Source organism: Panthera leo, chromosome B3, assembly GCF_018350215.1.
Source record: "Panthera leo isolate Ple1 chromosome B3, P.leo_Ple1_pat1.1, whole genome shotgun sequence".
Classification (NCBI taxonomy): Eukaryota; Metazoa; Chordata; class Mammalia; order Carnivora; family Felidae; genus Panthera; species Panthera leo.
In genome coordinates, this window is record NC_056684.1 from 31,507,884 (window position 1) to 31,521,918 (window position 14,035).

The following is a 14,035-nucleotide window of genomic DNA, read 5'->3' on the forward strand; positions in this document are numbered from 1 at the left end:
CATGGGGGACTAACAGGAATTAAAAATACTTTGGACCGGAGCACAGAGCCTTGTGTGCATATGCTGTCCTTGTCCTATGCCATAGAGAGCAGCTTAAGGGTTCTGAAAATGACATTATCTCAAATCTCTTTTAGGAAGACTTTTAGTCTAGGAAGACTGGTCTCATGATAGAATTCAGGGTACAGTGGGAGGACAGAGGGACGAGAGCAGCAAGACTGGTTGAGCTCTGGACATAACTCATTACCAGAGGTTTGGGGCTCTGAGTGGAAGGAAAGAGCTGTGAGAGAAATGGTACAGAGGAGTGTGATGGTTGGAAACAGGTAGAAAAGGGTTGAGTGGGCGGGAGTGTTGAAAGGCATCAAGCCCGTGGGGCAGGAAGAATGGCCGTGAGCGTCTAGTGGTAGTTAGACTGTGTAAGTCTGCAGTGGGCCAAGTCTGCATGGTTTTGTGATTTTTCTGCCCGCAGTGCTTTGTGGCTCAGCTCAGAAAAGACAAGCAGTAGAGTTACCTCACTGACAGAGAGGTCAGGGAGTTAATGCAGGCTTCAGTGAGGAGGCATCTGTAGAGTCAGAGAGCAGAGTTATAGAGCCAAATAGGGGCTACTGAGCCTATTTCCTTCTCTGTAAAGTGGGATAAAATTGTCAATTAAATGAGATCATGTGGAAAAGCAGCTAGTACAATGCCCAGCTTGTGGTCGTTAGTCAGTATTTGACTTCAAATAGAATTGCAAAGGCTGCCTCAGTAAGGTTATTTCAAAGCATCTACGTTTATAAAATTTCTACCACGTGCTAGGCACCGTTCTAGACCCTCTGGGTAAGTCATTAGTCATTGTCTGCCACCTCAGGGGCCTCAGGAGTAACTAAATGTGTAAACAAATAATAGAACTGTGTACAAGGTTTAGAGGCGGCAGAAAGGGGATGGTGGGGACCTGTTTTAGGAGAAGCAACATCATTGTGATTAGTGTCATAGTATTGAAAGTTCATTGGGTATTTATGATGACTATGTCACGGGCACCATTCTGAGTACTTCACGTGCTTGTCACAGTTTTCACAGCACATCTGTGAGATTGCCCTGTTCTCCTCGTTTTGTTATTATCCCCATTTTGTTGGCATTAAGTGGTCCAGTAAACCTTTCAGTCAGGAATGACTTTAAAGTGTCTCGAATTCTTCATTTCCTGAGTTCTAATAAATTCTTCTTGGGTATATTTATTTAAGAACCCTTCCTATTGGGTAGAATTCTTATTTAACTTCTGCCATTTGTTTTCTACTATGTAGCCTCCTTCAGCCCTCTAGTATTTAGAAGCCCAGATGGGAGGCAGTGGGGGGGGGGGGGGCTGTTGGTGCAGGCCCCGAATCTCTGCAGTTGTCCCATTTGCTTTGTCTGAAGGATGTTTCTTTACCACCATACTATCTGCCCACTGAGATTTGAGGAGCAGCAAATGTATGAGGAGGATGACCGGAAATGAGTTACTATTTACTGTCTTGCAAAACGATCAAGTCAAAGTTTAAGTGGGGCGCTCTGGTCTGAGCTCCCTTTGCGTCCATTACCACTTACCCATGCCCATGTGTCTTGGTAAAAGCAGTTCTGGTTCCTACTTCGAAGGGGAGCTGCTGGTGAAGCCACAGTTGGTTTGTTCCTGCTGCTTTATGGCTTGCCTCTTTACTCTTCCCACCTTGGCTAGCGGAGTCTTTGAGCTTCAGTGGGGATGTATCTTGCTGTCAGGACAAGCTTGACCTTCGGCATTTCAGGCTGGCAGTTGTCTTCCACACCGGCGTTCCATTTCTGCCTCTGAGCTCTGGCTGCCTGCTTCTGCCTCTTGTCACTGAGAGTCCCTTAAGAAGTATTCTAATCCTTTCAAGACCAGGAGTGTTCTTCTCTCTTGAAGAACAGGTAAACAGGAAATCTGCTTTGGGTTTCTATGTGTGTTCAGTAGGAATTCAGGAAGAAATAAATCTCTGAGTTTAGAAGTGGCCACTGAAGAATTTTACCATAAGGGTAGTGAGACTTCCTTCAGCGCTTGTGCTCCTGAGAGCTACAGGGACACATCAGGAAGTAAATTCTAGGAAATGTTCTGGATCAAAACACCTGCACTAATACACCTGTGCTGCGCCAAGTGCCACCATAATTTTGCACTGAACAGAGTTGATGAACCTAGTTTTTTAAAATTGTGTCTCTGCTAGCAGACTTCCTCGACAGTGACTTGGTTGATTTTAGGAACCTCAGATTCTAACAGAGTTGAGGGAGTAGTCAAACCCTTTAGTATGTTGTCCTTCAGAGTTTGGGGGCCTGGGTAATCAGGTAGATACTTGTCTTAGGCCTGAGGGGCTTCGTTGTAGTCATTGGCAATCTCATGAGGTTTTAGAGCAGTATTGTTAAGACAGGTGTCTTGGCTAGACCCTTCCCCCAGTAATGAACATTTGTGCTTCCTACAGTCTTTGCATGGGAAAATGTCTCATGACAACTTTTGCAAGAGTTTTAATTTAAGAATTTATTTTAGTTAAATTTTTTAAAATTTATTATTTTTTTATTTTAGAAAGTGCAAGTGGGGGGGGGGGGGTGGAGAGAGGGGGGGAGGGAGGGAGGGAGGGAGTGAGTCTTAAGCCAGCTCCACATTCAGCTTGATCCCATGACCCGGGGATTATGATCTGAGTTGAAATCAAGAGTCGGATGCTCAACTGACCAAGCCACTTAATTTAATTTCACCAGGTGCCCCTTAATTTAAAATTTAAAATTTAAACTAAGGCCTGGAGGGTCCGGAAACTTGGTATATATTATGACCTCACAACTGAGCTTTGATATATCAAAAGCTGCCAGTTGGTCATTTTATTGTTTTTTTTTTAGAAAATGATTTGGTCTTTGTGAATGTGACCACTTTGCCAATATGTATCGTCTTCCCATTTCAGAGCCACAGGTGTCTAGCCAGAGTGAGGAAGGAGTTTGATTTCAACATATGCACCATCCACCATCCTCCTTAAATTCGACATATCGCAGCTAAGTCAGTCGTCCCTTCCCAGCATCCTTGCCTCTTTCCCATTCCTGTTCCTTTCAGTGCAGTCGCCGTTCTTTAAGTGCCTGGCATAAAATTTGCAGCCACCTTTGCCTCTTCCTTCTCATAAAAATTCATGACTAGAAAGGATCCCAGAGTCCATTTTTCTTCCTTCCTCCCCTCCCCTCCCCTCCCCTCCCCTCCCCTCCCCTCCCCTCCCCTCCCTCTTTCTTTCTTTCTTTCTTTCTTTCTTTCTTTCTTTCTTTCTTTCTTTCTCTTTCTTTCTTTCTTTCTCTTTCTTTCTTTCTTTCTTTCTCTCCCTCTTTCTTTCTTTCTCTCCCTCTTTCTTTCTTTCTCTCCCTCTTTCTTTCTTTCTCTCCCTCTTTCTCTCTCTCTCTCTCTCTCTTGCTTTCTTTCTTGAAGGCAGACTGTAACATGCAGCACCTCATTTGGTCTCAAAAGCTTGACTCCCCTATGTTCTCCTACAAATGGACCTTGAGAGCTTGTTTGGAGGCTCTAGCAGGGGAGCCACCCGTATACCCTTGACCCAAGAACGGCCCTCCTCTATTGGGGAAGGTTGTCCTCTTCACCCAGCTCGCAGCTTCAGGAGGGATGCACATGGAAAGGTGAGGAAGAAAGGGGACACCTGCCTAGCCAGCCAGACCAGCCAAATCAACCCTGGAGATCTGTGGGGTGACAGATGTCATTAGCCCACGTGCCCTCACATCCTTTTTTTTTCCTAATAGCAGATGTAGTGATTCCTTCTGTAGCAGCCCTGGCAAGGAACTTTTGTTTATCCTCAGTATTCATTTTGGCTTCAGGCTCTCCTATTCTTACAGAGTCGCCCATTGAAATGGTCATGGCTTTTTAGTTTCTTGTGCTACCCCACAGGTTCCCTGTGTCATCTGATACCAGTTCCACATAGTCTTTCTGTCTTCGTTAACTTCCCCCTGCATAAAACAACTTGGCCTTTAAAGCCTTCTGAACTCTGGGCCCGCCTGCTACTCTAAGCCGGCCTTCACGTCAGCACCGGGGCTGCAGGAAGGGAAGTGTTCATCTGCACGTGTCACACAGATTCCAGCCTCTGGACTTTTGTTCATGGTTCCTCCCCACCGCATCTGGAGTACTCTCTCTCCTGTCATTCTGGCTACAATCCTGCCTGTCTTTCAAGGCATAGTTCAGATTGAGAATTGATACCTATCGCCTGCAGCCCCTGATTTGAAATCGATACATTACACTTGTGCTCAAGACCACAGTTCAGTCTGTGTATTCTCTGGTATCTGCACATATTTTTTGTTTTCAGCTAGATCATAAGACTGTGGGAACAGGGTCTTTTTTCATGTTCTTTGTATTTACTCTGTCTTTTGCCACTCCCCACCCCACCACTGGCTTGATGCGTTGTTACTCTGCCCACATTCGTTGGTCCTATTTGAAGGCACTTAATTAACTTTCTCTTTTCTACCCCCCAACTTTTTTACGTTGGAAACAATTTCAAACTTTCAGAAAAGTTGCTAGAATAGTATAATGAACACCAATGCGCTTTTCCTTTCGATTCACTTAACATTTTGCCACATTTACTTTGTATATAAATGCATGTACACACCTGAACCTTTGAGGTTTAGTTGGAGCACTCCTACTTCCTTCCATTACCCCTGCTTGCTTCCCTGTGGGCTCAGCATGGTGCTGTGTGTACAACCACACGGTGAGATGGCTCTCAGGAAACTTTTTTTTTTTTTTTTTTTTTAATTTTTTTTTTTTCAACTTTTTTTTTTAATTTTATTTTTGGGACAGAGAGAGACAGAGCATGAACGGGGGAGGGGCAGAGAGAGAGGGAGACACAGAATCTGAAACAGGCTCCAGGCTCCGAGCCATCAGCCCAGAGCCTGACGCGGGGCTCGAACTCACAGACCGCGAGATCGTGACCTGGCTGAAGTCGGACGCTTAACCGACTGCGCCACTCAGGCGCCCCAGGAAACTTTTAACCCAAACGTGTCCTCATGTTCACTCCATATCCACAACTTTCCAGTTGTCCCAGTAGTGTCCTTCGTAGCTGTGTTTATAGTCAGCAGTGGTGCATTACAATTAGTTGTCATCTCTCGTTTGTTTCCTTTTAACCAGGACGATTCCCACAACTTTTGTTGTCTGTTGTGATATGGACATTTGTGAAGAGTCTAGGCCGGTTGATTTGCAGTATACTCCTTAGTTTTATTTACTGATTGATTGTTTCCTCTTGATGTGATTCGTGTTAACACATTTTTCCCAGGATTTTGGTGGGGCTCTGTTCTATTCAGGGTATCACATCATAAGAATAGACAGTGTCAGTTTGTCTCACCACTGGGGCTGACTTAATCACTTGGTAAGGTATTGTCCACCGGATATCTTCTTCATAAAGCTCCTTCTCCCCTTCATAATTAAGAAGTAATCTTGTCAGGAAGTCCTCTACACCCTTGAGTCCAAGGCTTGTTCCAGTGGAGCTTTAACTTGAAGGAATGAGGTCCATTGTGGACAGGGCGTTGATCTAGTTGTTGTAAATGGAGGAAGGAAGACGTGAGGAGAGAATCCAAAACCTCTTACCCACACTTAACCTTTGGTTACAGCTGGGCTGTTGTCCAGCTGCAGAATGGAAGGCGCTGAGGCTGTTTTATAGGTGTCCTTTCCCATTCATTCATTAATTCAACACCTATTGATGTAGACCCTCCACCAGGCCCCGTGCTAACACTGAAGGTGCAAAGAAGAACAGGTTACAGCAGCAAATGAGACATACATGGTCCCTGCCTTCATGGAGTTTACAGTCTGGCAAAGTAGATAGTCCAAAACAAAAAACAAAACAAAAAACAAAAAAAACCCCAGTTGTTTACAAGTTGTATTCAGCACAGTGAAGGAAATAAACAGCATGCTGAGACTGAGGGCTCTTTAAGCTGAGACCTGAAGAATGAGGAACCAGCCTTGAGTGTGGGTAGAGCATTGGAAGAGAGAAGAGAGGCCCCAGAGAGGGGACAGGCTTCCTGAGGCCAGAAGGGAATTGAGGTGTTTAGGAGCCAAAAGGCAGCCAAGGTGCCTTGGAGCATGGTGGGAGTTGGGATTTAAGGTGAAAGGGGTAAAGTGAACAGGGCCCAGATCATGGGCCCTAATAAAGAGTATTAAGAGTATTTAGGCTTCCTGTAACACATTCTTCTTTCAGGGATACACTGGACACCAAATTTCATTTTGTGGTAGCTTTAATGTAAATCTACAGGGGCTTTCTTGTACACTGTGGGTCTGAGGGTATGAACTTACCAGTGGTTTGTACTCCAAAGAAGAACCAGTGTGTTTAACTATAGAGAACAAACCGATGGTTATTAGAGGGGAGGTGGTATGGGGATGGGTCAAGTAGAATGATGGGGATTAAGGAGTGCACTTGTTGTGAGGAGCACTGGGTGATTAAAACAAAAACTTCAAAACAAAACCCAACCAGTGTGATATTGCCCCACAGTTGAGTGACCACCACAAAGTGGAATCCGCATTCATAGCCCCGGAGAAATCACCATGCCCGTTAATGAGCTGTGCTCCTCGTTGATAAGACCTGGGATGCACACAGCCTTTCTAACCAAAGGGCCATGTCTGTGTGAGGATTGAGTTTAGATCTGAGATGACACTTTGTGGTGGGAGCCTTGTTACATAACCGAAAGGCTGGGAGGTTTGAGGGACAGGGAGGGATGTACATGCAGAGGCCGCTGGAGAAGGTTTGGACATGGTGCTTGAGGGTGTGAGAATGTGTATATATGTCCATAAGGGAGGCAGAGGCCTGAAATAGTATGTAGTGGAAGGAGCCGTGTGGAAGTGACAAAGGCCTGAAGAAGGGGAGGCCACAGCAGGCACCGGGCTGCTGGCCAACGAGGCTGTATTGCTCTCGCAGCTTTATGCTGCAGAGTGAGCTCCTAGCCTGTATGGGGTGTGCCTGAGTCGTTTTCCTTGATACCTTAAGGTTAATTAGATCCTAAGATGTGCTCTTCTTGTCACGAACTGGCTATAATCCTGTCCCCCTTTCTGGTTTCGCCGACAGCTGTAAAATACATACTAAGAGAAACCCTACCAACTGATCTTACTGCTTTGGTTCCTGAACAATAAGGATCCACCTTCCAACCCAAACATAATTAGGCTTGGCTCGTGTTCAGGTTTGGCAGTGTTATTGTTTGCAATTTACACGCTATGTTCTTGGTTCCCTTCCTTTGGAGTTTATTTTATTCCCTCTGCCTGTTTCTGATAAGCCAGTCTGACTGGTTGGACTTTGTGTGTGAATGTGGAAAAGGAACATTTTGTGGTGCTTGCACATTCCTTTCAGAGAAACTGAGTAGGGTATGGTGGAATCCTAGACCCTGTAACTGGCAGACTGAGCAGGAAGGAATCCCGGCCTTGTCTTTCCCTAGGCTACAAAGTGTGCCGGTTCGTCAGCGGTGACCCCCTCACCCCACTTCCCCGGCCCAGATCCGTGAGAGGCTGGTCATTGATGTGCAGCTCTCTGCTGAAGCATTTAACCAGCCAGGGTTTGGGGTAAGCTCTCCTCTCCCTGTACTGTGAGTTCTGTACCCTTCAGTGCCGAGGAGACAGGTAGCAGAAAATGCTCAGTCTGCCTCCAGAGAGCCCTCAGAATGGGAGAGGGGGTGCACCTGCACGCAGCACACGACGTAGACCCAGAGAGAAAGCTTGATTTGTAGGGTGGCAGGCTCAGACTCACTGCCTTGATCCGTTTCAGATCCAACAGAAAGCACATAACTGGGTGAGGAAGTGCACAGGCTCGAGGGAAAGCTCTCTCTTGCGTGACTTTGCAGGTAAAGAGGGGTTTGTAGTAGGCGAGTGCATGGCTTGTCTGACAGGTTAGGGTTGTTAGTGACTTATGACTCTGAGAGTTCACTGGACCTTTTCACACCGCTATCAATGGTTCCTAATTAGTTCTGATAATATGTGCGTGTCTGGAACAGGCCGTAAAAATGACTGTTTTAATCAGCTGTTGACATGCAAGGTCAGGCTGCAGCCTCCCTAGAACTGACATTTCAGAGAGTGGGAGAGGAGACAGCCTGTGTTCCTAATGGCGCTGTTTGTGCCAAGGCGGGAGTAGGACTCAGGCAGGTGGAGGGGTTCGGTTAACCCGCAGGATAGTGTCAATGTGGATGTGTAGACTTCTTGTATTATCATCATTACATAAATTATTATTATTTCACCTTCCCTTGAGAGGATGTAGACCTTGGTGCTTTGGGTTCAGTCTTTGTGCTTGGGTTCCTGTTGTTCAAATGTACCAGTCTCGTTCTGTGTGGTTTTAAGAATCTGTGTAGGCAGGACTGGATCTCTGGTAGAACTTCAAGAAATTATTCCTGAAATGATCAGTGAGGAAGACAAGTTTTTCTGTAGAGGGTTCTGGAATCAGTAGGATAATGATGAACTTCTTGACAACTCCTACCATAGAGTTAGGCCAGACCAGAAATAGCACCAGGATTGCATCATGTGTATGTTTGAGTACTTGATGAGAACCCACCTCTGTTGATGAATGTTGCTGAGACAAGTTGAAGAGGTGGGGGGGCCAAAGAAGTGAAAGGTTTTATTTCCCTGCTTTGAGGAGTTTACAGTCCAGTATAGATGAAGACACAGGATCTGAAAAGGCACCTGATCCAGCCAGACAAAACTAGTTACCTGCAATCCCATGATGCCTTGCCAGTTGGAGTCTGTGTGTATCAGTCTGTTGGTCCGTAGAGCCAAGATGGGACTCTTTGGCAAAAGTCTGCTCCCTTGGGGCCAGTCCAGTGGCTTCTAGTATTTGTAAGGTGGCATCGGTTGTCAAGATGAGCTGCCCATTACAGATCAGTTTTTTACTTCGGCATTTCTTTCCTGTCCTGGTTTTCCTGGGCCCTGAAACAGCTCCTGGTGTGTTGGAACTGATGCAGGTAAGACTCTTTCAAGTGTACCAGCTACTGCAGACCTCGGCCTCACGAAACCAGATACTTTCCATGGTGTACTTTCAGTGACTGTGATTCTCCCTAACATTTATTGAGTTTTTTTCTTTATGGCAAATAAAATGTTGAAGATTCTTGTCAGTAGCTTGCTTTTTTTCTATGTACTCTTTCCCTGAGGTAGAAGTGTTAGGTTACACTCAACCCCAGATGGGGAGAAAATGACAAATTATTTGAGGAAACAAGTTGCTCGTTGAATTTCTTAAGCAAAGAGGAAGGACAGAGTAGAAGAGAGGAGGAGGAGGAGGAGGAGGGAGCAGATGGGAGCAAGTCATCCGGCCTAGACAGTGAGCAGCAGGGAGCAGAGTGTCAGGAGGCTTAGCGTCTGTTCCACTTCTGGGGAAGAAGGAGGGAGGGGCCTGCTTGTGAGGACTAGCCCCACTGCCAGGGATGGCGTTCCCCCCACTTTGGGAAAAGCGTGTTCCCTTCTGACGTGGCCGATAGGTTGCTGTTACAGGCTGTGCCGCCTTTTCTGGGTAGTAACAAAATTGATCTTGGTAGACTTGGCTTTTATGGCTAAAGCTAAATTGCTAAGAGCGCTGAAGCTCGCCTCTGCTCTTTGGTAACATGAACAAGTTGTTACTCCCTTCCCGTCCACTACTTGAGCCCTGGAGGGCTGCATAGCACACCCCGGTCCCGATCAGGCAGATGGGCCAGGGGAGGGTCGGTCTTAGAGTCTGGGCTTTCACAGAATCCTGGATTGAGTACACCCACTTGTGGATCTGGTTTCCTATTATCACTTACCCTTTCTCTCCTCACCTCCTTTTGAACTGCAGACTCGGGCCTGGTTGTCCCAAGTGTTTCCTATGAGCTGCATAAAAAGCTGTTGTCTGTGGCCGAGAAGCATGGGCTGACTCTGGAGCGGAGACTGGAGATGACAGGGGTGTGTGCCAGTCAGATGGCATTGACCCTACTCGGAGGACCCAACAGGTAAATAAATGCCTCCAGACCGGCAGGAGACAGAATGTGGGCAGGTGCTGCTAGCCGAGGAGTTTGTCAGTGTGAGTCCCTCTGTGAAGTCACTTTCCTGGGTGCTGCGAGGGGTTTTTTGCCCCTCTTAACCCTTTGACCCTTTCTCTCCCTGATAATAGCTGGTTCATGACACTCCTGCTGGCCACCAGAGGCCTGCCTTCTGTGAGCCTTTAGAGACGCAGCCTTTGGCACTTGTCATTCACTTCAGACAGACTGGGACACAAATCAACCCCAAGTTCCATATCTGAGAACTTCTGGAGCCACCCTGACAACTGGGTGTGAGAGCTGGAGTTCGGTGCCTTCCTACCTGCCCTTGGGCCCAGATATCAAGAGCAGTGCTTAATTTTATTTGTGGTCATTTACTGAGATCATGCATCAATCCTTGTGCTAGGACTAGGGACACAAAGAAGAATGAAATACTGCTCCTGCCCTCCGGAAGGCTGGTGAGGTCTCCAGAAAGTACGATGCTATGGTAGAAGAAACAAGAACGTACAGGAAGCCACAGTCCTACTCCAGGCTGGGCAAGTCAGTTGTCCTACCTGGAGCAGCAGCATCTAAGCTGCGTCCTGCGGAGAAGGGGGAATTCACCGGGGCAAGCAGGAAGGGAGGGCAGGAGCAGGTGTCGGGACGGAGGGAAGGCGCCGAGGGCAGAGGGAATCGAGGGCATGGGAGTGGCCGGGATCTGGAAAGTCACTCTTGTGTGGCTGGAAAGTAGGGCTTTGGACCAGCTGAGCAGTCGGGAGCTGCCGAAGAAACAGCAGTGTGGGGGCAGGGTGCGGATGTCCTCACCAGGTCACATTCCTCTCCAGCTGGCTTCTTGGGGCCGGTGGTCCTTGTGCCTGTCTTCTCCCTGCGTTGGAACTCTCAGGAGGCCACCTCCAGCTCCTTTGCAGCAGTTGCTGGTTTTCCTTTGAGAAAGATCACCACAGCCAGTAATCTTTGTCATGTGTGTGGGGTCCCATATGGTTTATCACTGTGCTTGCACAGCAGTGTTGAATTTGATCTTCATAACTTCACTTCGAAGGTAAATCTAGCCTGGTGTTTGAGGCTGAGCAGGCTGAGGCTCACAGAGCTGTAAGACTTGCCACGTTGACACTGCTGGTACTTGGTGGAGCCGGGTCTCCCGCCCACCTAGGCCCGGACTCTGCCCCCTGCCGTGGGGTAGGCGGTGCCACGGTCTGCTTTGAGTCCTGACAGGGTGCCTCTGTGAGAGGAAGAGTCCGTTTCAGGAACAGACACGGGTGAGTCAGACGCCACGGCGCAGCAGTATCTGTCCGAAGGGAGAAGTACTTGTCGTATTTCCTTAAGATGCAAACATAATGGGGGAAATGAAATGGTTTGGTGTATAGGTAGAGTGCATTGTTAAAGTCCCTAGAATTTATTTGGAGGACAGAGGTTTCCTTTTTGACTTGAACAGCATCTGTCCTCTTCCTCCCTTTGGGAGAGTAGGTGACGGTCACTGCTAAGCAGGGACCTGAGCCTGTTTTTTGCTGTCCGTCTCTAGTTGCCTTCTGCCCTGGAGGCAGAGCGTACTGTCTGTGGGTTGGGAACAGCTCCAGAGTGAATCCTCCAAACCTCCTTACTTGTGGCTCAGCTTTGAATGGCAGGAGCTGGAAATGACTTCGTCAGGAAGTGGGTATCCAAGGGAGCTGCCAGCCTAGGAGACCAGGAAGCCCCGAGCCTGCTGCCTCCTCTGTGACCAGTGCTATAATGTGTCAGGCCCTGTTTAAATGCTGTCTATACCTCCATTGATCCACACAGCGTTCTAGGGAAGAGGTACCATCCGTACCTACGGTGTTGCCCTTATTAGCTTACTGGCAGCTTGGTAAAGAGAACTTGGTTTGGCAACTGATTGAGGATGATTTAGAACTGCCATTTTCAGTACTTGCTGTGAGCTTCTTAGGAGTTGAGCCAGAGTAATCCTGGAAGACGTGAGCCTTGAGCTGGATCTCAAAGAAAACGTGGGTCAGAATTTGACAAGGAGAAACAGGAAGGAGCCTTACAGGTACAGGACAGAGTGGGGCCAGCCTTGCTTCAGTGGAACAGCATGTTGGGGAAGAAGAGTGAAAGCTGTAGAGGTAGAGAAGCGTCTTTGCTAAGCAGGATTTGGACCTCACAGGACACAGAACAGTTCAGTGGTTTGATCGGAAAGCAGTGTTCTGGCAACGGTGTTATATGGAATGAGATCTGGGTGAACTGCCTAGTGAGAGGACCCAGCAGATGAAATGACACTGATGTGTGGGACAGGGCCAGTGCCACCCTGTAGACCTGGGATGCTGTGGATTTTGGCCCCCTCGGGACCTGGGACTGTAAAAAACCCTGAGAGCAACGGGTGCTCTCGTCTGGTTTAGGGTGCAAGGGATTGGCAGGTCTGCAGCTGATAGCGCTTATTTACCTCTGTTCCAGGTTGAATCCCAAAAATGTTCACCAGAGACCTACAGTGGCCCTGCTGTGTGGCCCCCATGTGAAAGGGGCTCAGGGGATCAGTTGTGGAAGGCATCTAGCCAACCACGATGTCCAGGTCATCCTCTTCCTGCCCAACTTTGTGAAGATGCTGGAGTCCATCACCAACGAGCTGTCTCTCTTCAGCAAGACCCAAGGCCAACAAGTATCTAACCTCAAAGGTGAGCATTTGCTAGGGCTGGGCTAATATGGCAAGCCCCCGCGCACCCACCTACCCCCGCCCCGCCCCCTCTTGGAGCTTGGTGGTCTGGTGCTGCCGCCCAGTGGTGGCATGTGGAAAAGCACCACAGGTGTAAAGTCTGTTCTGCCTGGAAGTTTTCGTGCATAAAGGAAGTACTTAGGGTAATGACCTGCCTACTTCCCATCCCTTCACTGTCCTCCCTCCCACTTTTCATATGGAGAGCTGGGGACCCATTTGTTCATTTTACAAAACAGGCACTACTCCTGACACTGAGGATGTAGCAGATTTTTTTTTTTGTTTTGTTTTAAATCCATGCTTCATGGACTTAGGTTCTGGTTAGGACAGACAAAGAGACAAATAAGTAACGTTTCCATTAGGTCAGGTGGTGGTAAGTGTTATGGAGACAAAGCAGGGAAGGGAGCTAGAGAGTGTTGGGAGTGTTCGAGAGCTGGATAGAGAGTAGCATAGACCTTTTAGCGTCTGGTTGTAAAGAAAGGACCTGTGGATCACTATAAGGGTTTGAATGTTAACCCTGGGTGAGATGGAGAATCACTGGAGGAATAAGTAGAAGGAAGATAGAATCCATCTCAGGTCCCAAATGATCATTCTGGCTGCTGTTTGGAAGTAGACTAGAGGTTTACAAAGAGAGGTGTTAAGAGGCTCCTATGATACACTGGAACACAGACTGGTGATTCTGGTAGAGGAGGTGAAGGGTGGTTGGTTTCTAAATCAGTTTTTAAGCTAGAGGCTGCAGATTGGATATATGCGATGTGACAGGGAAGGGTTAAGAACGACTCCAAGGTGTTTGGCTTCAGTCACCTGAAGGATGGAGGTGCCATCCTGAGATGGGAAGATTTGTGGGAAGAGGTTTGGGCAGGAAGAGCAGAAGCTCAGGTAGAGGTGCTCAGTGGATATGCAGGTGGACATGTTGACTGATACAGATGGGTCCGCAGGTGGGTGAAGGGGTCCGGCCTGGAGGGCCAAGTGTATAGGTGGGAATGAGCCCTGATGAGCTTGGATAAGCTATCTCCTAGGAAGAGAGAACAGGTAGGGAGTTCTTTGTTCAGAAGTCAGGGAGGGGGCGCCTGGGTGGCTCAGTCAGGTTAAGCGTCCTGACTTTGGCTCAAGTCGTGATCTCATGGTTTGCAAATTCAAGCCCTGCGTCAGGCTCACTGCTGTCAGCACGGAACCTGCTTCAGATCATCTGTTCCCCTGTCTGTGTCCCTCCCCCTGCTTTCCCTCTCTCTCTCTCTTTCTCTCTTTCTCTCTTTCTCTCTCTCTCAAAAATAAATATTAAAAAAAAAAAAAAGTCAGGGAGTTGAGAGACCAGCTTAGGAGAGTGGTCAGTGAAGGAGAAGGGAAACCAGGAGAGCTAGGCACTTAGAAGGTAAGTGAAAAGCAGGGGTGTGGTGCCGTCAGCTCTGCCAGCAAGCAGCTCTAGGTTAGGCTCAA

General features: G+C 47.8%; 1 protein-coding gene across 4 annotated transcripts in view; it reads left to right on the forward strand.

Moving 5' to 3' along the window:
* Positions 1 to 14,035, forward strand: part of EDC3 (enhancer of mRNA decapping 3) — a 60,931-nt gene that overhangs the window by 42,859 nt on the left and 4,037 nt on the right. For all 4 annotated transcript variants that reach the window (XR_006203436.1, XM_042941419.1, XM_042941418.1 and 1 more), the window contains exons 5-6: positions 9,744 to 9,897; positions 12,346 to 12,563. Coding sequence is in view for 3 of the 4 variants with exons in the window: in XM_042941419.1 (XP_042797353.1) it covers positions 9,744 to 9,897; positions 12,346 to 12,563 (372 nt within the window). In the remaining variant the exon portion in view is untranslated. The remainder of the gene's footprint in view (positions 1 to 9,743; positions 9,898 to 12,345; positions 12,564 to 14,035) is intronic.